At 31.4% G+C, this 27,008-nt stretch overlaps 2 protein-coding genes across 3 annotated transcripts in view; one reads left to right on the top strand and one right to left on the bottom strand.

The window, feature by feature from the left end:
• Window positions 1-1,559: 1,559 nt before the first annotated feature.
• On the top strand, window positions 1,560-10,222 carry LOC148599286 (uncharacterized protein CXorf65 homolog). The gene is made up of 5 exons (XM_088558827.1): window positions 1,560-1,642; window positions 4,918-5,004; window positions 6,979-7,089; window positions 9,002-9,067; window positions 9,996-10,222. Exons 1-5 carry the CDS (start codon window positions 1,615-1,617, stop codon window positions 10,178-10,180), a joined length of 477 nt encoding a protein of 158 aa, XP_088414953.1. The 5' UTR covers window positions 1,560-1,614; the 3' UTR covers window positions 10,181-10,222.
• Window positions 10,223-15,240: 5,018 nt separating this feature from the next.
• LOC148599285 (uncharacterized) overlaps window positions 15,241-27,008 on the bottom strand; it is a 32,167-nt gene continuing 20,399 nt past the window's right edge. Inside the window, exons 3-4 of one of the 2 annotated variants that reach the window (XM_088557721.1) lie at window positions 23,848-23,951; window positions 15,241-20,554 (exon numbers count right to left, since the gene is read on the bottom strand). In XM_088557721.1, coding sequence (XP_088413847.1) covers window positions 20,369-20,554; window positions 23,848-23,951 — 290 coding nt within the window. In that variant the 3' untranslated portion in view covers window positions 15,241-20,368. Of the gene's footprint in view, window positions 20,555-23,847; window positions 23,952-25,072; window positions 25,177-27,008 lie in introns of both variants that reach the window. The other variant, XM_088557720.1, reaches the window with a different exon arrangement.

Genomic DNA, 27,008 nt, shown 5'->3' with positions numbered 1-27,008 from the left:
AACGCCATTGTAAACAGAAAGTAACATGTGGTTTTTCATATAACCCTTGTTCATAAGAGATAAAAATTATATAGAATGCACTGTAGAATTCAAAATTAAGGGAGATAACTCTGTAATTGAGACCAAAATACAATAAAAACTATTGGATTTTCCATGTGGATTATCTCCTAAGAACAGACAAATTGGAATGAATAATTATACACTTCATCATATAGTCCTATTAAGCAACTTAATAACAAAAATAAAAATATGTAGCCTTTTTTTAGGTGTATCACATTTTACAGAATTTGCGTGATTCCTAAAAAAAGACTGTTACTTAATTGTTCTTGGCTTGTCATTTGGGCATGATTATCTCATTAGCAATCATACTATAATAGTATAACTATATCTCCTATTTTTTATATATGATAAGCGACAAATGCATCTTTGTTAAAAAAAAGGGACCAAAAAAAAAAATGTCAAATAAAATTAAGGTTTGATTTTAACTTTCATTCTGACTGAAGGATACACGTGATCAACGGTCAGAAGATTTTATGATATATTAAGGTCATAGTTAACAAGCTAACATTTAAACTTTAGAATTACTTCACAAAGATATCGCACAATCCATTGACCAAGTAGGATTAAAGTGTTTTATTTAGAAATAAAAAGTTTAATTCCATTTATCATTGTATATGTTATGGAATTAAAACTCTTGGTCAAATGGAATTTTTATAACCCGTAGAAAAAGTGCATTCAAAATTTAGTGAATTTACTTTACTTTGATAATACTTTAGGAAAAAGATGATGTTTGATTTTGATCAATTCTAAAAGCAGTTTTATGTCAGATTAACTTTCCTATTCTATGGGCTTGGAAATGGTCCGGTGGTATTCATTATTTCAACAGTAAAGTTATAACCGGTAAATATTGGAAATTACAGATCAAATTAACAAATATTCATTTTATAAACCTCACAAATGATTAAGATGCGATTGTCTTTTCCAGCATGAATGTCATGACTTGATCGTTTGTAAAATAAAATTTAGATATTTGAAGAAAAGACCTATTACAGTATATGAAAACTTATCTTTAATTTCTTAAAAATTATAATGCCTGCCTCTGTGACTATGCTTCGGTCAATATTGCAGTAATTACCCACTCAGTCTATAATTAATTTTCATTTACAATTGATTGAATTACAATTCATGGCAAGTTATGGCACCTGAAATCTTTGTGCCTGGTTAAAAAAAAAATGTTTTTTCCGATCTCAACACCGACCCGAACAGCACGTCACCAAATCGTATGTTAATGCACGATCGGTGATATATGATTAACATGTATAGTTCTGAAGTTTAGTTTTAAGATCAGGCATTTGCTAAAGTCTAACAGACGAAACAAAATTCATAATAAATTACAATTTCACCAGTTATTTTCATTGTTGTGTTGTTTTTTTCACCTTCGGGGAATTTCCAATTTCTTTTTTCTTTATACATATTACCCGGGTTAACTTACACATTTCGTCCCAGGTATATTTAAACTTCGAGTAGTTTGTACTGTAAATAATTAAAACTTTTACAAACGGCAATAAAATAATGGTTACCGCAGCTCTATAAACAATCAGGATATAATTTAAAATGGCGTTCATTACGGTAAAACATGGAGGTATGTATTTTTGTGATTTTTTTGACAGACAAATCTTTCATTACATTGTCCCAACCCAATTATTAGGTCTTTAACAGAATTAACAAACTACTGCCGAAGTATCTGTGCCTTGTGTTGATATTTTCATTCATTCATTGATAAAATATTCTTTATCAATGATTTTTATTTAAAAAAATACCTTTGTTTTCTATTTCTTTGCTTCAATGTTTGTAGATTACAATTTTTTTTCACTTACATATATGTGTTATATGAGGGTAATACACATGTAAAAAGCAACGTAGATATTAGCAATAATGAATATATCGTATAGAAATTTAGTGTAACCTGATTTATTATGGTCATATCTGATGAAAGAATAATCATGGGAACCAAGATTCTAGGGAAATCAATAGAATGTAATCCAAGTACAAAGACCAGACATGTAAAATAGACGCACACAATAAAGAACATAAAATATATTGTAACCAAAATAATACATACAAAGTAACAAAAGTAAATTAACAACTCGGATTCCACTAAAAACTGGGAGCATGGACAAGATGCACTCGTAGAGTCAGCGTCCACAGTTTTTCTAGAAACATCCTTCGAGTTGCTCATAAAAAGTCAAGATAAGGCTAGACGACAGAGAAAAGGAAAACTATGACACGTTGAAAAATTAACTTTCATACACCGTTATAATACACGAGTTCATGATGACGACCATAAAACGTCTGTAGTGATGACTTCAATGTTGAAGAAACGTAGAAAGAGCATAGAAACCTCCTATTCATTTACTAAATTAGAGCCTTTGGTATTATCCAATACTTCCTTTCTCCGAATCAATTAAAACCTACGTTAGTTAGGCTTCATTAAGACATCTCATCACAATACAACTTAATCTGAATAATTTAAAGCTTTTTTTAATGTATGTTTCATTTACATTAAATAATCAATATTTGATTACAAAATTATAAACACTTTTGTTCTGTCAAAATCTAAATTGAAGAGGACAAAATACCCCAAAAGGGGAAAAAAAAAACAAAAACAAAAAAAAAACAAAAAAAACAAAAAAAACAAAAAAAAGCAAAACTCAAAAACAAAACAAAAAAAGCTTAACAATTCTTGTTTTGATTTTTATTCTGTTATTCATAAAAAGAGCAAACTCAAAACAAGTAAGAATATTTCCTGTAACGCAAAATAATTAAACTCGCATTATCAGAAGTTAATAACAAAATCCATCATAAATCACCATACCAACATTTCTTTCATTCAAATCTTTTTACGGATAGTCATAATCTTCTTATCACGTAACTGATTGACATTAAACAGTCTTTCTAAACAAATAGAATTCTTCTATTATTAATATATGAATTCCATCGGTTTGATCAATAAGGATTTGTGGTCAAAATAAAGTCGGATAAATTGTATTCTTTGTTTGTCCCTTCGTATTAAATATCGTCAATGTAATGACTCTGTAAATCGTTGTCAAATCTAGAATTTCCAATGGTAAAAGCAGTTAAATCCAATGAATTATTTAAATATCATGCATACAGGGTTATCGAATATCGATGCAAAAAACCCCGAAGCTTTAACGATAGGACAATTCGTTACGTCAAATTCCAGTCGGTATAGTTTCGCTTAAGGGCCCCGTGCAGGTCCAGGTGTTAAAAGAATAGGCCTGCAGCAGCGCTAAGCTTGTCGTAAATGGCGACTAAATAGTGTTCAAAACCTTAGCCGGGGGCTAGGGCGCTCTGCTCACAGAGCAACTGGGTTGTGTGCCCCAGGTGGTGGAATGCGGTACCCCTGGTGTGTTACATGCTGGGGTTGTCAGGATATAATACGGAAAACCTGGCCGCAGACCATGGTGGTGCACCGTGTTGGAAAAGATGCCACGTTCCTCGCACATTAAAAAACCCTACTGTGGTATTCTCCCGGAGTAGGAACCATAGGGCTCCGCCACAAGAGGCTAAATTGCCCGACCCTACCCACCTCTCCCTATTTCCAGTGGCAATCAAAATTTGTCGACCCCATTATCCTTGTGTCCCATCCTATTTTTCATGTCATTATCATTTCATGTTCATTTTATCATCCACTTCATGTTCATCGTCTGAATATTGCTGAAATATTGCTGCTCGGACGTTAAACCCCAACAATCAATCAATCATTCAATCGACCTTAAGGATGCTCTCTTTTGGAAACGCAAGTCGCCTGATCGCAATTCTGTTTCCCGATTGACCAAATACTGATAACTTCGAACACAAAACAATACAAACAACGTTCACCTGTCAATACATAACCAAATATAATTTCTCGTGAAGTATAGTGAGGGTAAAACAATAAAATGTTTATTATAAAATACTATTATACTAATGAGTATAGAAGTCCATTTTGCTCATTTTTTTTGTAGATTGAAATTTTTTTAATAATGCAATAATAATAATGCGGAATAATGCAAAACTTACACGTAATAACGCGAAATATGATTACACGACGTTTGCAAAAATCGATGGAGACCGAGATTTTATTATTATTATTATTATTTTTAAATCTATCACTTAGTTGAAGTATATGTAGCAGTGCAGTGAGTTTTATCTCTTTCATAGTGGTCACGAATAAACCTCCTTGAAAACGAGAACATTTTGAATTGATGACAAGCATTTCTGCTGTTGCTTTTATCTATTTATTTTGTTTGCATTTTTTTAGGAAGAAGATAGCTTCTCAATATTTTGCTCTTGTGATTCAAATGAAGTGTTTTAATCCATTATTCTATGCCTGAACTCGCATTAATAAAACGAATAATACTTTATTGGTGTTTTCAGTATTTTAGGGGTCGTGCTCAAACGATAAAATTGCAATATCCAATGCCCGCAATAATTACTGAGTTTACAGAATTTAGTCTATCATCGACTGCTCCCTCGAAATTTTCAACGTACCATATACACTTTTGTGGTAAGTTGGTGAGCATGCTCAATATACACTTCCGCGAGGTAGAGCTTGGGTAGAACAAAAGAATTTTCCTCGCGGAAGTGTTTATTGCGCATGCTCTACGCATGCTCATCGACTACCCCAACGTTAGCACAAAAGGGTCTATTGATAAAATACATTTTAGTAGATTAATAGAATTGTCTTAATTATTTACATTAATGTTTGCAGTTCAATTAAAAACGTAACTTCGATTTATTAAAAAGTTGTTCCTGCATATGGTAGATGATATTCGTAAATTAGATTCCTTAGATAACGCAGTTTAAAAGTGGTCTACCTGTTTTATATTCAAAGGGTGAATTTCATTTTTCCAGATTCACAAGAGGATGTATTTAATCCAACATGTAGAATCTTTAACCTCCTAAAGTGCATACAAAGAAGATGTAAATGTAATGATGAAGGTATGAGTAATATAAATCGTTTTATATTTTGTTATTTGTATGTGGGACGTGTGTTGACTGAAACGCTCCCTAAGAAACCAAACTTTGAAGAAAGGACGGGACTGTTGTTCATGGGGTGATAAGCAGTTGGACCGATTTGTTACAAATGCTCTTACCGGGAACCTCTTTTTAGCCATCTGGAAGTATGTTAAGGGGTCTATTATATATATTTGAACTTTACTTCACGGTCATTTTACCATATTTTGAATTCTCTTTCACTTGGCGCCATAGTAGAACATATAATATGGAGTTATTGTAATAATATAGTTTGAAAATGTTTCGAAATAAGATTACATTCTGCTTGAGTCTACTTTACCGTATAACAAGTATTGGAACTGTCCTTATGTTATTAATGACGTCTTAGATTTAAGGCTTTATTTGCAATAACATAGAGCAATATATGTAAAAACGACAAAACAATACAAACTTGATTAACTATGCAGAGAGTAATCAAGGGAACCAAGGTTATAGCGGTGATCAAAAGAATATGATCAAGAGACAAAGACCAGACATGGAAAACAGACAATACACAACAAAGAAAAAAAGTAACTAAAGTCTGAGAGCATGGACTAAGTGCACCGGTAAGGTAAGCGTTTACTTAAAAATCCTGCCCCACCTTAGGATGCACACAGTCAAAATATTTACGAAGTAAAAGGAAGATGATGTTGCTGGGGTCTGAAATCAAATAACCAATACAAAACTTCTGTCCAAATATTAAGTTGCTGTTATAAGTAGTTGCAGAGAATACTGTAACGAAAAAGAGGCCGATGGTCGAATCAAACATACAAGGACGGAGAACGGACAGAAACCATGATAATTATCAACATTTCGCTTCCAAATCTGTGGTATAATTACTCAACATGAAAATCGCCTACCATATATAAATGTACTTGATATTACATTTTGAGGGCATGGGTTTTGAAATGTAAATGAGTTTTTCACACAAATATCTTGGCATTCACATCAGACGATTTAAATGTGTAATAAAAATGAAAATCATTGAAGAGGTTGTCTATGTAGAACTAAGTAGTTTCTATGATAAGGATGGCAGGGTAAATTTTATCCCACAGAATGTTTTGTTCCAAAGTAATGTATATATCATATGTTTTTCAAACAGTATAAAGTTTGCTTTGAATTGAGAGATGTCTCAGAAAATGATTCCAAATTTCCCTTACAAAGCAACAAAACTTTTTTAAAATTAAGTACTAGTAGTTATCTCCCCTTTTCAATGCTTTTTATGTTGTTTATTTCTCCTTAATCGTTGCAGTAATTGACGAAAACATTCAACTTTGAGAAAGGATGCATTTGTAATATGAAATGAGTGAAAATATTTTGAAAACAAAATTTGTAATGTGCCAGCCCTGCCTGGTTTTTGCATGGACAGCCTCTTGAGTATCTAATGCTTAATATTTTCATTTCGGTATCAAAAATGCTTAATAAAACAAATAAAGCCAGGTTTTAGAAAAAGGAAAACAACTCAGCAATTTCATCATCTGTATTTTGAAACTTTTAAAGAAAAATCCATAACATGATAGTATGAGAATAGAAAAAGTGAACGGATTACAAAACGAAAAAAAAAAAATAATAATAAATATTAAAAAAATAAAATAAAATAAATCAAATTTCAATCATTTTACCGGACAGGGTCATTGATTGTCATCACAAAATATGGGTAGATATCACACTGGAAACTGTGACTGTGACGTCTTCAACATATTTTTTCTGATTTACTCCATAAATTTTAATAATATAATTAAATTATATGGAATGGCTTTTATATTTTTCGGTCTATTTGAAATAACTTCAATGCCTGTGGTGCACACTTGAAAATGACCTACTACGCAGTTTATTTTATGTGCACCACGTGATTGAGGACATTTCCTCATGGAGCGTAAAAATATTAGAGTCAATATAAACTGTACTGTTTTTCTGCAGTTGAGTTATCTGATGAAAATGGTAATATCAAACATTTGAGGGACTGCCCAGGAAAATATGCAAACGAGTTATTATCGGACAGAGAGACGTTGGTACTACTTAGGGTCGAAAGTAAGTGCAGTAAGAGACCCATTTGATATTAATGTTGGATAGATTAAAGTTGTATCTTCCATTTTTTATATTTTATAATGAATTTGTTTATTTTTCGTTTAACTTTTGACGACACGATCACATTATCTTTTCAAGGGGTGTTTTCTTCATAGACAAATTGAATGTTAACAATGATCTGTTCGTGTGACGTACTACCAACTGCACTTTATTGGCATATTTAAACAAAATGTACATGGTTCCTTTTTTATTACCGTTCGTTATCTGAGTAGTCAAAATTGAGAGTGTGTCTTCTGTAAACAACGTTGGCAATTATAAAACAATAACAACATGCACGAAAGAAAGTATATTCAATGTTCGAATGTTTTTTTATTTAATTTTTTAAAGATAAATCTAAGAGGCTGTCAAGACAAAAATCATACAGTGGGTGGCACATGACAAATTTTGTTTTAAAATTTTTTTCACCCATCTCATATCACAAATGTATCCTTTCTCAAAGTTGAATGTTGGTTTTGGATAACGATAAGATAGAAATAAATAACATAGAAAGTATTCAAATTCATTGACGATTATTTTGATTATTATGTGATATAACCTCATTTGGCTTTCATACCGTTATGGAACAGTTTAAATATTTTCATGGGGATTATTATCTCCTTATCATTAAATGTCAGGCTCAATAAGAATCAGGCAGTGGTTGACCATGTTTCATTGTATATCAAATGTAATTTGAGTATTTGCACCATAAGAATCAAGGAAAAAACAACATTTTCCTTATCATATCGGTAAACTGAGTATAATTTCATTGAAATATACAGAAAATGAAAATTTTAAGGGAAGATACCTCTGTCAAAATTTCTATTGAAAAATATCTGAGCATATCTAGTGATGCAGAGATCAATTTTTAAAAATTTTTTTTTATATAGAGAAAGCATCGTTGAGTGATATTGTCAGATCCGCGGGTTTTTTTGTGCATGTTCCTGATTTTTCCCATTTTGCCTGATTCTTACACCTAAAAGCGCAAAAAAACTAACTTGGCAACACAAACAGATCAAACGGTTTCTGACTACAATGGATATCTGAAGGATAACTATTATATAAATAGCAGTGATTTATCGAATGTTTACTGTGTAATTTCTTTCGCAAAAACGATACAAAGCAAATATCGTTCCAACTATCACAAAATTTGAATTAAGTTGAAAATTTCAATAAATCATTTCGAAAATCTATATTTATAAATGATTTGACCATATGGTTTTCGATAATGACTCTGGCCAAGAACGCTTAAAGATTTAATTCGTAATCAAATATTGGTTATTCACTCTTTCTAATTAATTGTTCTACTATCCTTTTAATTGATTATCTGATTAGTAAATTAAATAACTTCTTATTTAAATTCACAATTTCTATTATATCAGACGGAAGTAGACAATTTATCATCCAGTTATAAAAAAGAAAAAGACAGAAGTAAATTTTCGTACATTCTTTAATTTTCATGGATATATCGATCCTGCAAAAAGCGTGTATATAAATAGTTCTATATTTTCACTTACTTCACTACCTAATATTTGGAATCTTCTTACTATTTTCTTGACTAACATGTCAGTGCACTGTAACCCTCGCTGGCTGGCTGTTATATCTGGTTGTTTATTTTGACACAATATCGTTTAAAACAAGTTGCACTTATCTGAACTATTCATTTCAGGCTTCATTTCTTGTAATGCACATGGTAGAACCTTTCGGTGATTCAACTTCCTATTTTGATAATTATGGTTTGGAGTACTTCTTGTATAAAAAAAGTTTTGATTTATGATCTTCCTACATATTTGATTCTAATGCTGTTTATTAGAGGTTAATCGAAATTTACAATATATATGAGTGGTAGTTAGTGTATTCCATATTTTACTTTTTGTAGAAAAGGAGAACGGCGAAGTATACATTCCCATGTTAAAGGATGAATATATTTCTGATGAGTTTAGATGTACGTATAACAATATGTAGAATACTGTTAACATGTGCATTTTTGAGAATTCTGTCAAGTGAACATTTTCGTGGTTTCGAAAAATAGCGTAATGTAGGGTCAAAATCAATTTCCAACTTAGAATTTGACATCTATCACAATGCAACGCATTTGCGATCTTATTTTTTTACTACCACGAGTATTTGATTAAAAAAAACAGAACAGTTTGATTTCTAAAGGTTTTACATTCTGAACTTCTAGATTTGAGAAAACACCAAACGCGTAGTGATGTTACAAAAACATTTGGTCGTATTGTTGTTTTTTCTACGTTAAATTACTTACTTTTAGCGAACAAAAATAACATAATACTCATATTTTGAAAAGATTATTCAAATGTAAGTAAAAGTATGACATAACAGTGTACATCAAGATTTGCTGGTAGTAAAATAATAAATATATAGGTCTGTTTCAACAAGAATGGAGACTTTGATTATGTCAAATACATTGTATTTTTACTATTACTGAAAATGGATTTTAACGGAGGATTAACTGCATCTTCTTAACTAAAACAGATCAATTTTAAATAATGATATATATCCATCTGTATGGTAGACTTAATAAATTACAAACGTTATACTTTAGTTTAAAATAAGAGAGTAATTTTAACCTATTGGAATACTGGTGATATTTCGTTTATCTCTCTCGATAATAAATGTTAATATTAAAAAATTCAAATAAAAATTTGTTACTTTCTTTATTTTATTACATCGACAAAAAGTCTCGTAAAAGCACTTTTAAGAACTGAATTTTCACATATTTGTACACTCGTTCGACATGTTCAATTGTAGAAATTAAAAACAATAATGAGTATGAATAAAAACAATGTACATTTTCATAAGTGGAATGTATTGACAATTCTTTTGCATGTGACATATTTACTACATTACAGCACGTATTTCTACAAAGGGGCTGGGTTTGTCTGATTCTCGTCCGAATAGCCGACGGATACGTTCAACCACCAGACGCCACAACAAGAAAGATGAAAAGTCAAAACGTCATGACCCAAGCCCAAAAGCGACACCTGCTTCCGCACGGTTAGATCCTAAACGTTCAAGGTCAAGGCAGGGTAGATAATAACTTTTTTTTCTTCAATAAATAAAAGTTAATACTATTGTATTTTGTTTATGTGATGAATAAATCTCTGAATTCAAAGCAAAGCGACTAAAATTCCGAGAATCAAATACAAACCTTAACAAAGGAGTCGATTAATCTGATGGCCAGCTCTGTGTTGTCTGATTTTGGAACATTCCAGCAGGATAGAAAGAACGATATACATCTAGTAATACTTTTTCATATTTGACATGAATAGTCAGAATTTTACAATAAACTCTACAAACCAACTTGGCGAATGATTACTGTAAACATATCTATTGTTGTGGTTGCTAATTTTCGCGGATTCTGTCAGCTGAACATATTCGCGGGTATCAAAGTTCGCGGTTTCAAAATTTGATCAGCGTTATGGAGTGTAAAAAATCAATTTCGCTAATACTATCTATCGCTGTTTTCTATACACCCGAAAATTGCGAAAATTACAACACCGCGAAATTAGTACGTTTACAGTATAAGGATAATTTTAATAATCAGCAATACCAATTTAAAGCAAAACAAAAATGTCAATCATATATATTGCAAATTTCGATATACGTGAGTAACCTCTCATCAGCAGCATTAGAATCAAATATGATAGAATATCTAAATTCAAAAATAAATTGTATACTAGAAAATAATTCTTGTAACACAAAATAATAATTGAAGTAAATAATACCACATACAACATGTATGGACCACACGTAGAAAACATATTTATTAAGAAAGGGAACATAAACGAGGCAAGGTAAACGTCAAAAGGCAATTACATAATTCAGAAAAGTATTATTCCGGGAAAAATCGTTAGTCTTATTTAAGTCATACTCGTAAAACTAAATTGTTTGAAAAATTAGTCTTCGTTCACTCAGTACTACACTAATAAATTCACTTTTGTCAATATTTTGTCCGAAATATCAAGAAGTCGATAGATGCATCCCATTGTATGAAACCATATGGATGGAGGATTGTTTTAAAACACAGAATAGACATCATGTCAATATTTTATAGGGAATAGTTGAATGTGATGGTGAAAAAAAAACAAAACAAACATTAAAACATTGTCGCCCTCACCCATGGGAAAAGCCTTGATCTGGTTGCATTTTCTTCCGTATAAATAGACTCATGCATATTTAAAATATCTGGCAATTATTTTGAATAACATTAATTTATTTCTCTGAAAAAAAATATGGACTATATTAGTTCACGGTTTAATTCTTCACTTCAAAATTTATACGACTGTCAGACCAACATAATATATTCTCCCATCTCCATGATCCAACATATTACACAAAGAGCAACTGATAAAACAAATAACAACCAAAACATTACGTAAAAAATAATAATTCAAAACGTACACAATACTAAATAGACAGAATATGTAAATAAATAAACACTTTACCATGATTTAGGTCTCAGTATCGTATTAATATTCCTATTGATTTCTGTGGTAAAGTGCATATTTTTAGGATTTAAAAAATATGTAAATTGATCCAATAAAGCTTTCACTTACGTAGCATTTCTAAGGGCATGTGAAAAAAAAATAATTTCCTGCAAAATAGTGGGGTGAGTCCACGCAGATCGGACAGAAAAGTAGTCTTGAACTATAAATAGCCGTTTTCTGCACTTCCACTTTCGTATTGCAATCATCAGACCAACCTTTTCAGTGGAACATTTTATGTTATAATGTTAGATTTTCATAACAAAAAGTTTGTCATCTTATGGAGTTAAATTTGCTTTAACTTATAAGTCATTGCTCATATCTTTTGACAAAACATTCGTTTGTAGAGAGGCAAAAAGAAAATGCACTATATTTTTTATACCCTCCAGGTTTTGACGTACACCCGCTCAGGGTTATGCAATGTCATACTGGTACCTTTATATGAACCGTTGTTGCGCACGACAATCATGGTACAAAAAAGTAATTACTGTATAATCATTTATTTTCATGGGAATAAAATTTAATGATTTTGTCTTAAAAAGCAGTTTCACGAGGACAGTATTTGTTATGGATTTTCGATTAATTTTTTAATGAGAATGTGTATCTGATCCAAGCTTTCTGATTTGGCAACGTATATAGGAGATTCTATTACGTTAAGTATTATTTGTTGATACATAGACCACGTTTTTTGGTATCCATTTATTATGTAGATAGCAGTGTTTTATCGAATGTTCCCAGTGTAATAAATTTCGATAATTCACACTGAAATAAATTCGGTAATTTCACTCTCGTACCTTCTCCCGCCAAAACCGGATATCAATCCGCCAATCATAGAATTTAAAAGTTCATGTTGAAGATACCGATTAATTATGAAGAAAATCTATATAATAAATAGGATAAACAGTTGGTTATCGTGAATAACCAAAATAGGATCACCCGTGCCAAGAACGCTTACGGATTTAACTAGCCCGCGGAACAAAGCTCCGTACATTCGTTAAATCTAGGCGTTTTTTGGCACTTGTGATAATATTTAGTTTATTCACTCTTTCCAATTAGTTAACCTTTTACCATTAGTTAAAACAATACGACATTGGTTCCTCTCATCTCCTATATTTACGGTTCCTTCTGTTTCCGATTATGCGCAAATCAAGGGTTTTACTGAAACAGTGACGTCGGCACCGACATTGTCGCAGTTAATGAAAAAGATATTTTGAATATACCAAGCTATTTTTTTAAAATTTGACATCTGTAAACAGTTAATCAAATTTGCAGCTGTTTTAGCATCGAAAAGTATGTAGTCAATAGAAAATGAAAATAAAGAGAGCCTAGTCTGAAGATTACACTGTCATCCAAAGGATCAATATCCGAAACTTTATTTGCGCGTTACGAGTGACTGGTAGACTAAGAGTAATCAAGGAAACCAAGATTCTAGCGGAAATCAAAAGAATGTATTCAAGGGACAAAGACCAGTCATGGAAAACAGACAAACACAATCATTAAACAGTGTCAAATCCTTACATTCTAAAGAATTTACAAATATGACGTAGGTATAGTTACTGTTACATAATCCAACAGTTGTATAAAGAATATGTCAAAATAATTTTTTGTTGTGGAGATTGTGATTGTAACAAAATATATCTGGGCAATTAATTACATCAGATGTTAACGTATTTAGTTTAGGTCTTCATCAGGCTGGACATACCTTTAAAGGCCATTCTACCTAAAACACACGAACACATATACACGATAATAAAAACACGCCCATGCTTCGAAGATTAGGACAACGAGATGATAAGCCTATATTGTTGTTCAGCGGTTGTTGTGAAAGAGTAATCAAGGGAACCAAGATTCTAGACACACACAACAAAGAACATTAAAAAACAAAAGTAATACATACAAAAATATCAAAAGTAAATGAGCAACTTGGACTCTACTAAAAACTGTAAGCATGGTGCAAAGATATTCCAGCTTGATAGTGTTGTTGTTGCTTATCCTTCAATAATGGTGTTCGTGGTTTATTATTTGTTCAATAGGGCACATGGAGACTATAGTACCTCCTTAATATGCCCCGTGCAGGTCCGGGTGTTGAAAGAATAGGCCTGCAGCAGCGCTAAGCTTGTCGTAAAAGGCGACTAAATAGTGCTCAAAACCTTAGCCGGGGGCTAGGGCGCTCTGCCCACAGAGCAACTGGGTTGTGTGCCCCAGGTGGTGGAATGCGGTACCCCTGGTGTGTTACATGCTAGGGTTGTCAGGATATAATACGGGAAACCTGACCGCAAACCATAGTGGTGCACCGTGTTGGGAAAGAACCCTACTGTGGTATTCTCCCGGAGTAGGAACCATAGGGCACCGCCACAGGAGGCTAAATTGCCTGACCCTACCCACCTCTCCTTATTTCCAGTGGCAATCAAAATTTGTCGACGCCATTGTCCTTGTGTCCAATCCCTTTTTCATGTCATCATCATTTCATGTTCATTTTATCATCAATTTCATGTTCATCGTCTGAATATAGCTGAAATATTGCTGCTCGGACGTTAAACCCCAACAAACAAACAAACAAACCTCCTTAATATAAAACTATTATCAATATAAACAATGCGAAATGAACATTTTAAAAATAAAAACAGAAGTATTTAATTGTTTCAGACCTTACGAGCATTAGGACCATATATGTATAGTCTGTATCATATGAGTTCTCAGTAAGTAAATGGTATACAGAACAAAGTGCAACATATGTGCAACACATTAAAAATATTCCATGACAATTCAAAACCGTTCATATAACTTATATGGCATCAAATGGAAATTACACACAATACAAATTTTATAAATATGTTTTCATAAATCAGGTCATTAGTCCCATACGTTTTATCAGATATCTTTTATTGAATTTATTGCGATTTTTCTGGTGTAACTCGGTTGCTTCTGGAATTTTTTCTTTGTGTTTCTTAAGGCTCTACGTGTGACTAATAAAGTCGGTTTTTGCAACTAAATTAGCAGGTTACCGAGAGACTACTAGGAGTTTTGCGTTATTGTAAGTCCTACTCACTGTTGTTTTGTTGCTAGTGTAGGTGTGCCATCGACATTTTTCTAACATAGAAGTTTTATTTTTTGTATATGACCCATTCTCATTAAATCTCGGAGTCTCGTGACGGGACTTGCATACCCTATTGTAAGACTTGGGTTTAAATATAATAGTTCTACAGTAAATGTAAGTAAAATTTAAACACAATTTAATTGTACACCTTGTACACCAAGATACAAATATTTAGTTCTTGTTAGAGATGAGCAAATCGGTTCTCAAATAATGCAGATGGATACACTGTAATGGACCACAATTTCTTTATGACAACCATAAAACTTCTGTAGGGCTTATGGCATTTTTGATACTCAGAAGTTTATATGGTATGATTTATTTTAAGTTGATTTGTATTTTGTACTTTAGTTCTTTATGTCACCGGCTGTTATGGCTATGCATTGTTTATATATACATTGCTGCTCATTTGGTAAAGTTTCTACCATTATGTGAAAAATATGCACTTCCAAGAGTAAAAAATAAATGCAAATTAAAAAGGAAAGAACGAAAGAGAATGAAAACAAAAACAAAGCATTTGAAACAAACATTTATTAGTCAAAATAGATAATTATATCTTAACAGGAAAGACATATACATCAGTAAGGTGTAACAATTTTCACACAGTTACACAGGAATTGAAGCTCTTTAATCTATATACTACTCATATTCGTATAGGTTTTATTACAATTTTGCGTTGATTCTCTAAACTTATTCATAGTTGTATAAAAGATGTCAATCTCCAACCAATACTAATTTGTTAAGTAATGCAGATTATATTTTTAAACGGTTACCACAAATGTTGGGCAGAGTTTCTTATTTAATTAATATGTACTAGTATGATGATGACTTATCTTAACATATCACTTATAGATCTGCCAAATAAAACCATTTGGTAAACCACAAGTGTCGAGAAAGGTTTAAAAGCAAACGTGAGATGTGAAGAAGTCAACATTGAACAAGTGTAGGTCTACAAATTTACAGCTGTTATACACTTGACCTTCACGAGCTTACACTTGTCTTGTAAAATTTACTAACCACAAATAACATCTTTACGTAATTCATCTAGCCTAGTTAACCACATTGGTGTATTTATACAGTCAAAACACTTGTAATAAATCTGATTTAATTGTATTTGTGATCAAAATTTAGTCAACAAAATTTCCTACATTAAAACCTAGTAACCTCACCCTAAGTCTTCAAATGTATACTATATATAATGAAAAATAGACACATTGAAAACAAAAAGATTCGTAAAATGCATTTGATGAAAAAATAAGTTACATTTGTTATAGGGATAAAATATCATTTATTTCCATTTGAAACATTTATAGTTTTAGTCCACTTATTTGAGGCCTAAATTAACCTTGAAGTCGAACTATGAAAAAAAAAGACAATTACAAGAATAAGTCCTTAAAAACATCTAATGTAGATACTAAAAATACTGTTCTTTGTATAATATGAGCTTCAGATCAGACAGCTGTGTCGTGTTAAAAAACACAGCAGTACACAATAAGATGGTATGGCATGATCTTTATATACGTACCGCTATGCATACACATTCAAGTTTGTATTAGATACAGGTTATTAAGCAATTTATTGTTTAGTATAATTTTTCTTATTGTAAGATTTTACGTTGTTCCATATTGTAGAGCTGGCCATCATTAATACGAGGTTTCATATGTATAAGTAGGTAACCTCCCTTCGTCTAGAATAATAAATACAAGTACAATTCAGTTTTAACAAACATGAATAGACATATGAATATACATATGAATATATACATTATGTTACTAGAACAACGTATAACTAAAAAATCTATGTAAATATCAAAACACGGAAACCAGATACGAGTTACTACCAAACATAAACAAATTATTTCAGTAAGGTTTTATAGGGGTCACAATTATATAAATACATTCAAATTGTATTAAGGTCACTACTTTGAAGTATATAAATACATTCAAATTGTATTAAGGTCACTACTTTGAAGTATTGGTAAATAAGTATTTTTTATCTTGTAACTGTAAATTCAAATAAAATAAATTTGTACTTCTGAAGGTTTCTAAACGATTTTGGAAACTTCAAACTGATAAGTGTAAAATGTGTTAATTTGTTATTGACTTAAAGTATGTTTTACCTTATTCCATATCTAAATTGATACGCATAGAAATATAATCATTACACTTTCATAACTCCTAAGACTAACTCCTCTAAAGATATTCTACAAAACTTGTGATAAAATATAGTATTTTTAAATGGGGTATAATCGTATGAGTTTGTGGTGTGAATCGGCTTAAAACTTGTGTCGTTTTCAAAGGTCACTTTCAAACGATTCCACTAGAGTTACGCTACTTTTGCAGTGTAGCAAAATCTGAAATACGCTCAACTTAGTCAAGCTAATTCTATAACATAACAATCATCAGTCCATTTTACGTTATGAACGGACATATCGGAGCAGGCGTATTTTCAAAATAACGTAAACGAAACAGGTTACAAGACACTGTAGGAAATGCTATGTGACCTCAGATCTGACGCCCGAATTTACCCTGAGGACAATCAGTTAATATTAAAGCACTATTGATGCAAACAATTAAGAGATAAAAGAACGTCATAGGTACTTAGTCACTAACCCCCCCCCCCCAATATACAATGTATAAGAATTATTACATGTTACAGCAGGGAGTACTTCAAAGAGCTCTCAGAAACCAGAGGTTATATATTTCTCTACCTGTATGTAAGTATGTGCTTTAAAATAAAAAAAAAATCTTTTCTGATAAAAAAATAGGAATGCCCGTAAACTATCAATGTATCAAAGAAGGTATCAAACATTTTTATGACGTCACAACCGTCACGTGTTTTTTATCACTCGTTTTATTTTTCTCTTCGATTTCAGATAAAGAACTGAATTTTCAAGTCAGGTCCAACAATACAAGATAAACATATTTATATATCTTGTCAATAGTTAATTACATATCAAACTTAATACTACAGAAATAAAACAACGAACATTATTACAAAAAATAATTAATTACATGGTAGGATATCAATAAAGAACTAAAACAACAGATATTTATTGGTGTGCATTGGAACTTCAGTAGCTCGAACTCGAATGGCTCAAACAATCACGATATTCAAATTTTAAAGTAACAAGGTTTCCTCCTATACAGTCTATACTTAATTCTGGATTTCTAGTATATTCAAATTAGTGTTGGTATCAGCAATCGAAAAGCTTGAGAAGTACCATATGTACCTTTGCAGATATTTTGTCAGCTTGTTTATTTAAAGGTGTCAAAACTGAAGCCCTGTCAATGACGAAGTCAGACATGTACCAGGAATGAAACATTTCCGGAATCTCCGAACTTTTCTCGAAATTCTGAGTACACATTGCATGGTCCCTTGGAGTTCGAGCTGAATTGTATTGAATGTAGTATTATAGTAATTCCAAATGATTATAACTATGATGAATGTGCAAATATGCCAAGTGAACCAAATTAGATGAGGTTTTTAGAATTTTCATAGAAAATAATTGATCAATTTATAAGACAGTTCACTACGTAGCTGATCATATAAATAGTGAAGTTAATATCCAATACTACATTGCCAATTATCAGTCACAAGACATATTACAAAGTAATACGTAGATATTTGAGAATCATTCTGTGTAAGAATCAAGCAATGGGCAAAACATCATTTTTTGTTATTTTTGCATAAAATATATTAGTACATCTAGAATACAACCGAAAGGCAATCTAAATTTATCCTGAAGCATCTGTGACGTAGATTTTCTTTTACTTTTTATTTAGGGAAAAATTACAGGAAAATATTCCAGCCGTTTAAACATAACTTTGGCGAATCAATACCTTAAGAAGGCAAGTTTTTCGAACACTTATATTGTTAACACTTACACAGTATCACGTAAAAAACTATAACAAACGTGTAGTATACAAACACAAGGTGTATCATTTAATATATTACCCCAGATAAAATTTATCATTCTTAAATATGATTTCTCGAATGATTTTCATCTAAACACAATTTTATGCGACAGAGAAATGAAATGAAAAAGATATCTAAAACCTAAAAGACCCTAAAACATGGTGCACACGTCCTTCTATTAATACATTAATTAACGAATAAACGTATTTCATTTTGACAATCATACTGAAACGAAATCCAACTTTCTTTTTGTGACAAGGACATCCTAAAATGTGTGCTGAATTTCTATTATTCAAAATGTAAAAATGACTAAATTTCAACAAGACCCCTGACACAGAATTTCACGAGTAACTAATTAACTTTCTACTGTGCTTGCTAATCTAGTACAAAACAAAGTAAAACAACATTTTGCATGCACATCCTTAAACTCAAACTTCAACCAATCAAATCGCAATAATCTCGAAAAAAAATCTAGGTCTGTTATGTCTGATTTGTGTTTTTCAAAGCCACCAGTGCAAATGCTTTTCAGTCATGACTACATAACAAAATCTTGACATTGCGAGAATCTTCTTCAGAATATATGTGATATTATAATATATGTTATTACAACGTAATCATATTATTATTATATTATTATAATGAATAAATGTTACTGTACAATGCAATTTCAAGTTTTGTATAACACATGTAGTGCGTGCGGTATGATATAACTTTCACTTTCGGTATAATATAACTTTCACTTTCGGTATAATATAACTTTCACTTCCGGTATGATAGAACTTTCACTTTCGGTATAATATAACTTTCACTTTCAAATCATTTTTATATTCGACAAAAGTAATGCAATAAATTATATCAACATTTTGAGTTATAGGTTTATAATGAATATCAATAATGTATTACTCTAGTTCTTAGCTTCCTGTATATTTTACAGCTTAACACAACATAATGATGACCTAAATCGCCAGAAGAAGTGATTCAGCAACATTGATCTTTGTTGAATGGGATAAATACTTTATTTAAAAGTTTGTTATAAAATTATCTGCTTAAAAATCAAACGACTACTCCTCAAATAATTAATGGACCTTGTCCAAGATTCAATGGTAAACGACATAAACTCTGTATCAGATCAAATGACCCATGACCATGATAAACAGTGGTTGGATAAAGTTTTAACAGTGAAAGATTCCTCTATGTGCTTATAAACGTAACGTCGGTTTTCCTGGGTTTAAAGTGATTTAACACAGCAAAAATGGACTCCAGTTCCAGGTTTTTTTTATAAAAATCTTACATTGATAGTTCCCTTAACTCAAACTTTGGGAAATCAGATCGCCTAAAATTGAACATTAAGGAAAACTCAGGAATGGAGGACAGTATCAACATGAGCTTTATTATAAAATCCAGTCCTGAAGAGTTTTCTTGTAATTGAAAATTCGGTTTACTGTGCAGAATGATCTCTCCCACTGCTATCATAAAATTACAGTAAACACTTGTTACATTTATATGAACTATATGTACAAATGACTATTGAGATTCATGAAAATTGCACGAATTATATTCGTTAATGTTCAATATCTGATCAACTATACACAAAATATACATGTTGCATTTGCAAAGTACTGGTTCTGTAGATTCTTTACCACCATTTCTCGTCGTCGAAATATTTACTACTACTCGCCACAATAACGCGTCTATCAGAGTACAAATATGTCAACTGCTTTTGAATTCAGTCGATCATGATTTTGTTATCTTCAATACCATTTTGGTTCTTATCAAGTTGTTGCTTCCTTTGTTTTTCTTTTTCCTTCTCCTTGTCATCTTTCCCAAATGTTGTGTCGTCGACGATACCGGTCGCATCCCAGACTCTCATCGTTCCGTCAAACGATCCGGTAAATAGTTTACCCCCTACGATCTAAACGGAAACAAAATAATTAATTTTCACTTGCTTTCGGTAGACACAAATTATAGTCATATGATTTCAAGAAATAATAATGATAAGTATAATCACATGTAAAGGCTTCTTTTTCAATTATACTAATTTAAATAATGTATTAAGTAAACTTTTTTTTGCCACATGAACGGTATTTAACTATTATAAAATAACTATTTTTCCAAATCAATACAGACATTGATTTACAGTAGAGTACTTTTAAAAAATTATATATTTTTGCTTTGAACACTAATTTGCTTTAAAGTTAATAAACTAAATTTTCGAAACGATGATATTACGAAAGTTATTGGTCATTTTCAGAATGAAGATTTCAGATCATTACAAATTAGCTATCATTATAACAATTAAATGTAACTGATATTATACAGCTCCAAAATGGCCAATATAAAAGATATATAATGGTGCACCGGTAGGGTAAATTCTATAAATTCAGAAATTATTGCAATGTTTTAAATATAGCAAAAAATGCGACTGATGCTATGTTGCAAAAATTATAACTCGCATTATGAAATTTTTAACATAACTCATCTCAAATTTGCAAAAATTAAAATCGACAAAATTACAATAATTAATAGAAGCAATAATTTCTAAATTTACATTATATAAGCATGCGTAGTTTTTTTTTATCACACAAACAAAGACAACATTTAGCTAGAATAGAAAGATGTTGAAATTCATTCAAGAGAAAATAATAAATAGCGAACATATAAAGGAATATAAAACTTTCATTGATAAAGTCTATAGCAACATACGTAAAGTTCCCTATTTAAAGCAATGTGCACCAACCCAGTACACATCATGTATTATTTAACGAAATCTATCGAAGCACAAAGTTCGAACTTTGTACATGTATCAAACATGGGGCTACAAGATTGTAGAAGAGAAGAATAATCAAGGGAACCAAGGTTATAATGGTAATCAAAAGAATGTAATCCAGGGACAAAGACGAGACATGGAAAACAGACATACACACTAAATAGCATAAAGTAAGTAAAATGTAGCTCTTTTAACATACTTTGGTTGAAATTATCAGTGTTAGATTTGGCTTCCTCTTCTTGGGGGGCTTTGAATGCATCTTGTATAGAAGTTTGAAATTTCTAATCATTTGCTTGTTATGCTGCTTATGTAAGGTTAGAGCACGTGTACAGCATACCAAAATTTGCAACATTTATAATGAATTCATAAATATATTTTCTATTTGAAAGTGTAAAGTATGGGTATTTACCTCAATAAATACAATACATTACTTAGCCATATAAAATGGACAATAGGAGGTAGCCATACAATATGGACAATACTTAGCCATATAAAGTGTAAAGACACTTATATTTCCGTATCAAAGACAAATAATCGATAGCAGAGTATGAAACTGACGAAAGAAGACACGAGTTACCGACTCAAATAAGTGAAGCAAATTAATAATTCATGTAAAGAAGAAAGTGTCAATTCCTTAAACCGAAAAAAGCCGGACACCCAAGTCGGAAAAGACGAAAATTTTAATCGAAAATCCTAGCATATGGCAATTTTAATTGTTTCAAATTTCGTTTTTTTTGCCTAGATATTGCCCTTTGTAATAAGGACTTCCAAGTTTTACTATTTACTTCATTTGTTTATTGCCATGAGTTTGCCTATTAGTTCAGTAACATTGTTATTACCCGAAACACGTGCACAACATATCGAAATTGACAATATATATGATTGGCGTTTTGTGTCAAAAATAGTTACATTTTGTATCAAAGGAAACAAAATTCAAGCGGAAATCAAAAGAATGCAAGAGTAATCAAGGAAACCAAGGTTATAGCGGAAATCAAAAGAATGAAATCCAGGGACCAGACATGGAAAACAGACATACACAACAAAGAACATAAAGTAACTAAAATCATACATACAAAGTAACAAAAGCAAATGAGCAACTCGAACTCCACTAAAAACCGGGAGCATGGACCAGATGCACCAGTAGGGTAAGCTAAACGCAGGAATAAGAATAGAAACACAAATGAGAGAACATGAAAAAAAATAAATAACACGTACAAAGAAACAAAAGTAAATGAGCAAAACAAATCAAATAAAACTGAGAACATGGTCTAGGTGCACCGGTATGTTAAGCTCCCTCTTCTTTTCTAGAAACACCCGCCAAGTTGGTCATAAAAGGTCAAGTCCGGGATATATGAAAGAAGGAAGAAAAACCTATATGACACGGTGAACAAATCGGTTCTCATGGTGCAGAAAAGAAAATGGCGCAATTATCCTCACTTATATAAGATGTCATCGATCTTAGCACACGATTCTTAGATAGAGATATTACTTCAATTTGACATATGAATTCAAAACCAAACTCTCATCCGTTGTCAAAGCAAATGTAGATCTGTAACAATGAAACAACGGAAGCATTTCTACGTCATCATTATTATAAATGTACCTTCAGTAAAATGCCTTGTTATTCTTTATAGTAAAACTATATAAACCCTTTTTATCTATTTTTATCATTGCCTTATATGTTTACATATCGTGATGTTAAAATTGATAAATTGATCAAATGATATGAAATTGTAATGTCTATCGATTAACCTTTCATATATGAAGTACTGCACCCCATAAGAGTCATGCAAAACTATAAGAATTATAAGACAAGACATAATATCTGAATCAATGATGGTAATGGTGAGACGAATTAATTTATATTTTACTTGTGGATCCCGAAATAATTCGCCGTCCTTCGTTTAACTATCAACCATGCTTTGATGCATACTTCGTTTAACTTCAGATTTGTTTAATAAAGCCCGAACTCATTTAAGATTCTTACAAAAAACAAAATATTTCCTACAAATGTTTCTGACTTATGAGTTTAAAAACATGTACTTTAAGAATGTTACATATAAAGATCAAAGCATTTTGAACAGCAAACACGAATAAATAAATATACTGAAAAGGCTTCATATTAAAATTGTCTATTTATCAGTTTCGTAAACGTTTCGTTAACTGAAAGTCTGTTAAGTAGTTTAATCAATATATTCCTTGCTATGATACCATTAAGACATGATAATACGCATGCACTGAATAAGTAGATAATGACATACTTAAAAATGTTAGTAAAACAATCTATTCCTTGCATTGTAAGTAACATGCATTATTTAGTGAAGCAGGTATTCATGCCTCTATGATACTAACATGTCAGTCGCATCCATACAGGTATGTAGATGTGCCTTAACTATGGATATTAGTTTCAATTTACATAAAGGTATGTCATACGTTACCTCAATAGAATTGACACAAAATGTATGACCTTCAAATTTTCTCCTTATCCCTGCAGACTTAGCGTCAAAGCACATAGCTGTGTTGTCTCCACTAGATGTAAACACTTTAAAGTATGAACAGCAAAAATAAACACGATATCTTAAAATATTATGTTAAAATAAAAGGAAAGGAAAATGCTCCAGGTTCTGCTAAACCTGTGTTGTTACAATATTGTTTAGTCGAACCCAAAGTATAAAAACACAATCATTTGTTCTCGACAAAGAATTGAAAATGGAATTAGCGGGTTTGAAAATAAACCAATGGCAATTAAAAAAATAAAACAAATATGGTATATAGAAGACTTACTAAAACCTCAGTTTCACACATTTTTAATATAATTTCAATAGCAAATCACTTTCTGAAATAAATGTTGGAATACATGTTGTATTAATCTTGCAACTTCATATAAAAAATAGCAGGTTCGTAATTACGTAATTAGCTATTTTGGTATGACCAACTAATTTGTTAAATTTGTTCCAGGAACGCAACTACATCAATTACCTGGGTTGGACAAAGTTATATAAACCACGACCATGGTAATCTTCTGACTAAATCAGCGATTCTTCCATGATGTAAGAACATGATCAAATATATCTAATGAAAATATCAGATTTTGTAACGGAGAAAAGCGGGTAGAAAGGCAGAAACAAAATTCAAAGTTTAGAGAGCAGTCACTACACTCAGAAAGCAAACGTATGTATATACTATAGCAACCAAAGCAATGTATTAGAGAATTGTCAGCTAAAATATTGAAATAAGCACCAATAACTACCTGGCCTAAATCTGACTGATATACACAAGCAGCTAGAATGGCTGCAAGTCTTTCTGAAAAATGTATGTTGTTCTAAATTTATATAATTTACTATCAAACTTGATATTCTTTTCCTCTTTAGCTGCAGTATTAGAAGTCCCTGCGTGTTGGATTATAGCAAACGAAATTTGGTAGTAAATTATATCAATTTAAAAGAATACATATATTTCAGTGAGACTTATAGCAAGTCTAACAAACAGTTGTAATTTACAAAACGCATTGTAAACAACTGGTTAAGCAGTTAAGCTTCATTTATCTTTAAAAACCCTAGTTTTAGAATGTGACAGCGAGTTATCGGTGCGTTTGATACCATCAAAACAAAATGAAGAGAGTAGACAAGCTCAGAAAAGTATTCAGCACACAGTTGTTTTAACCTGTAAAGCATATATGGCTTTCTCGTGACCTTTGAACTCTCGTTTCAGGGCCCCAGACTTAGCATCGAATACTCTAGCTACACCATCCCCGCATGCAGTATACACTAAAACATACATAGATATTATTGAAAAAAACCTGTTCTCCAATTCTAAGCCAGTGATTATTAAAATATGTGACTTTATAACCGGCTGTTTCTGCGAAAGAGTTCCCGCAGTTTACCGTTTTCCAATTTTTCTACAGATTTCATGGGTGAACCCGATTCTCCTTCAGCTTATTCTTCATTTTATCTAATTCTTCACTCTATGATGAAGTTAAGATTGAAACATAGCACCTATAATAATCTCGAGTGAAGTAAAGCCTTTAATTACTTAATGTGAATCTGTACTAGCATTACTTTTACGTTTTATAATGTAACTTTTAAATTTAGATTTGTTGTCAACAATTCTTTTTCTTTAAATTGGTAGGCGACAAAAACATTTTCTCGTTCTACATTTTGTTGCTTTTGCATTTTTCTACATGATTGTTCTTGCTATAATTTGAAAAGCAGATTTGATTAAGAGTAAAAGTAGCGTGTATGAAATAAAATCGTCTTTCGTTATCATATAATCAGAGATTTATCTTCATTTCTTTACCTCTGATGTATTCGTGTATAGTGATGATGCTTTTCAATCAAATTTTAATGATGCTTTTTCTTTTCGTAGAAAAGATCGAATATTTGTTTATATAACTAATAATGACATTCACAAAACATAGAAGCAATTCATCGTAATTGCATTGGCGTAAGCAAAAGAAAAAAATGTCAATTCACAAAATGAAAAAAACTCATTAAAAAGGCGTGTTTATATAAAAATGTACCTGGTTACCCTGCATTCGTACAATCACATGTTACAAAATAATTGATAAACATGCCACCCTATGGAGGTTGTTAAGGATTGTGTGGGTAAAAAAATGTCGACGTCAAAGACCAATTGGGAATAATTCCGTTTTATCATGATGATATTGCACTTTGGGTGATTAAATATGTTCAAAACATAAAAAAATGTTACTTATTTGAATGAATAACCAGGCTTTAATCATCATGACAGAACAAAGTTTGCGTATTTATTGTGAAGCATGACACAATACTGCATAAAAAACACAAACAAAATGTGTTAATCAACCAGATCCTTATAAATATAGAAATAAAAAACAAAACGAAAAAAATATTTTTTTCGGACTCCGTAAGCCTTGACAATTTTACAATAAAAATCATCTTACTTAATGTCTGAAATAAAACCAAATCATTTTTCTACAATTGAGAATAATAACTTTCAGAGATGTCTACAAAATGAACTTGATCTGCGGCCATTTCCACAAAACAAATCGTAAGAGTAAAATTAGTCGTAATTTGCGACGTCACAATACTTTTATCTATTGTGACATGATAACTTACGACTAATTTGACACTAACGACTTTTGTGAACAGGACCTCTGGCTTAATTCAATAGATAGAGTATATCTTTCAAAAGAAATCCTCCTATTTCTAAGGCTGGGGTATTAAGTAGCACTCCAGATAAGAATCATGCAAAATGTGATTCATGGTTGGAAATCCTACATATTTTTATTTTTGATATTATGTTTACAATGTCATCGTAAACAGAAAGTAACATGTGGCGTTCATATCACCCTGTTCATAGAAGATACAAAGTTGATAGAATGTACTGTATAATTCAAAATTAACGGAGATAACTCTGTAAATGACACAAAAAATACAAAAGAAACTATTGGATTTTCCATGTGGATTATCTCCTGAGAGCAGACAGATTGGAATGAATAATTATACATTTCATCATATAGACCTATCAGGCAACTTAATAACAAAAATAAAAATATGTAGCCTTTTTTAAGGTGTATCACATTTTACAGAATTTGCATGAATCTAACAAAGACTACCAT

This window comes from Perna viridis, chromosome 13, assembly GCF_037379345.1.
Source record: "Perna viridis isolate PV_CMFRI_1.1 ecotype Kerala chromosome 13, ASM3737934v1, whole genome shotgun sequence".
NCBI classification, from domain to species: domain Eukaryota; kingdom Metazoa; phylum Mollusca; class Bivalvia; order Mytilida; family Mytilidae; genus Perna; species Perna viridis.
Note: the sequence above shows the minus strand (reverse complement) of the source record. Positions and strands in the feature narration are given on the sequence as shown.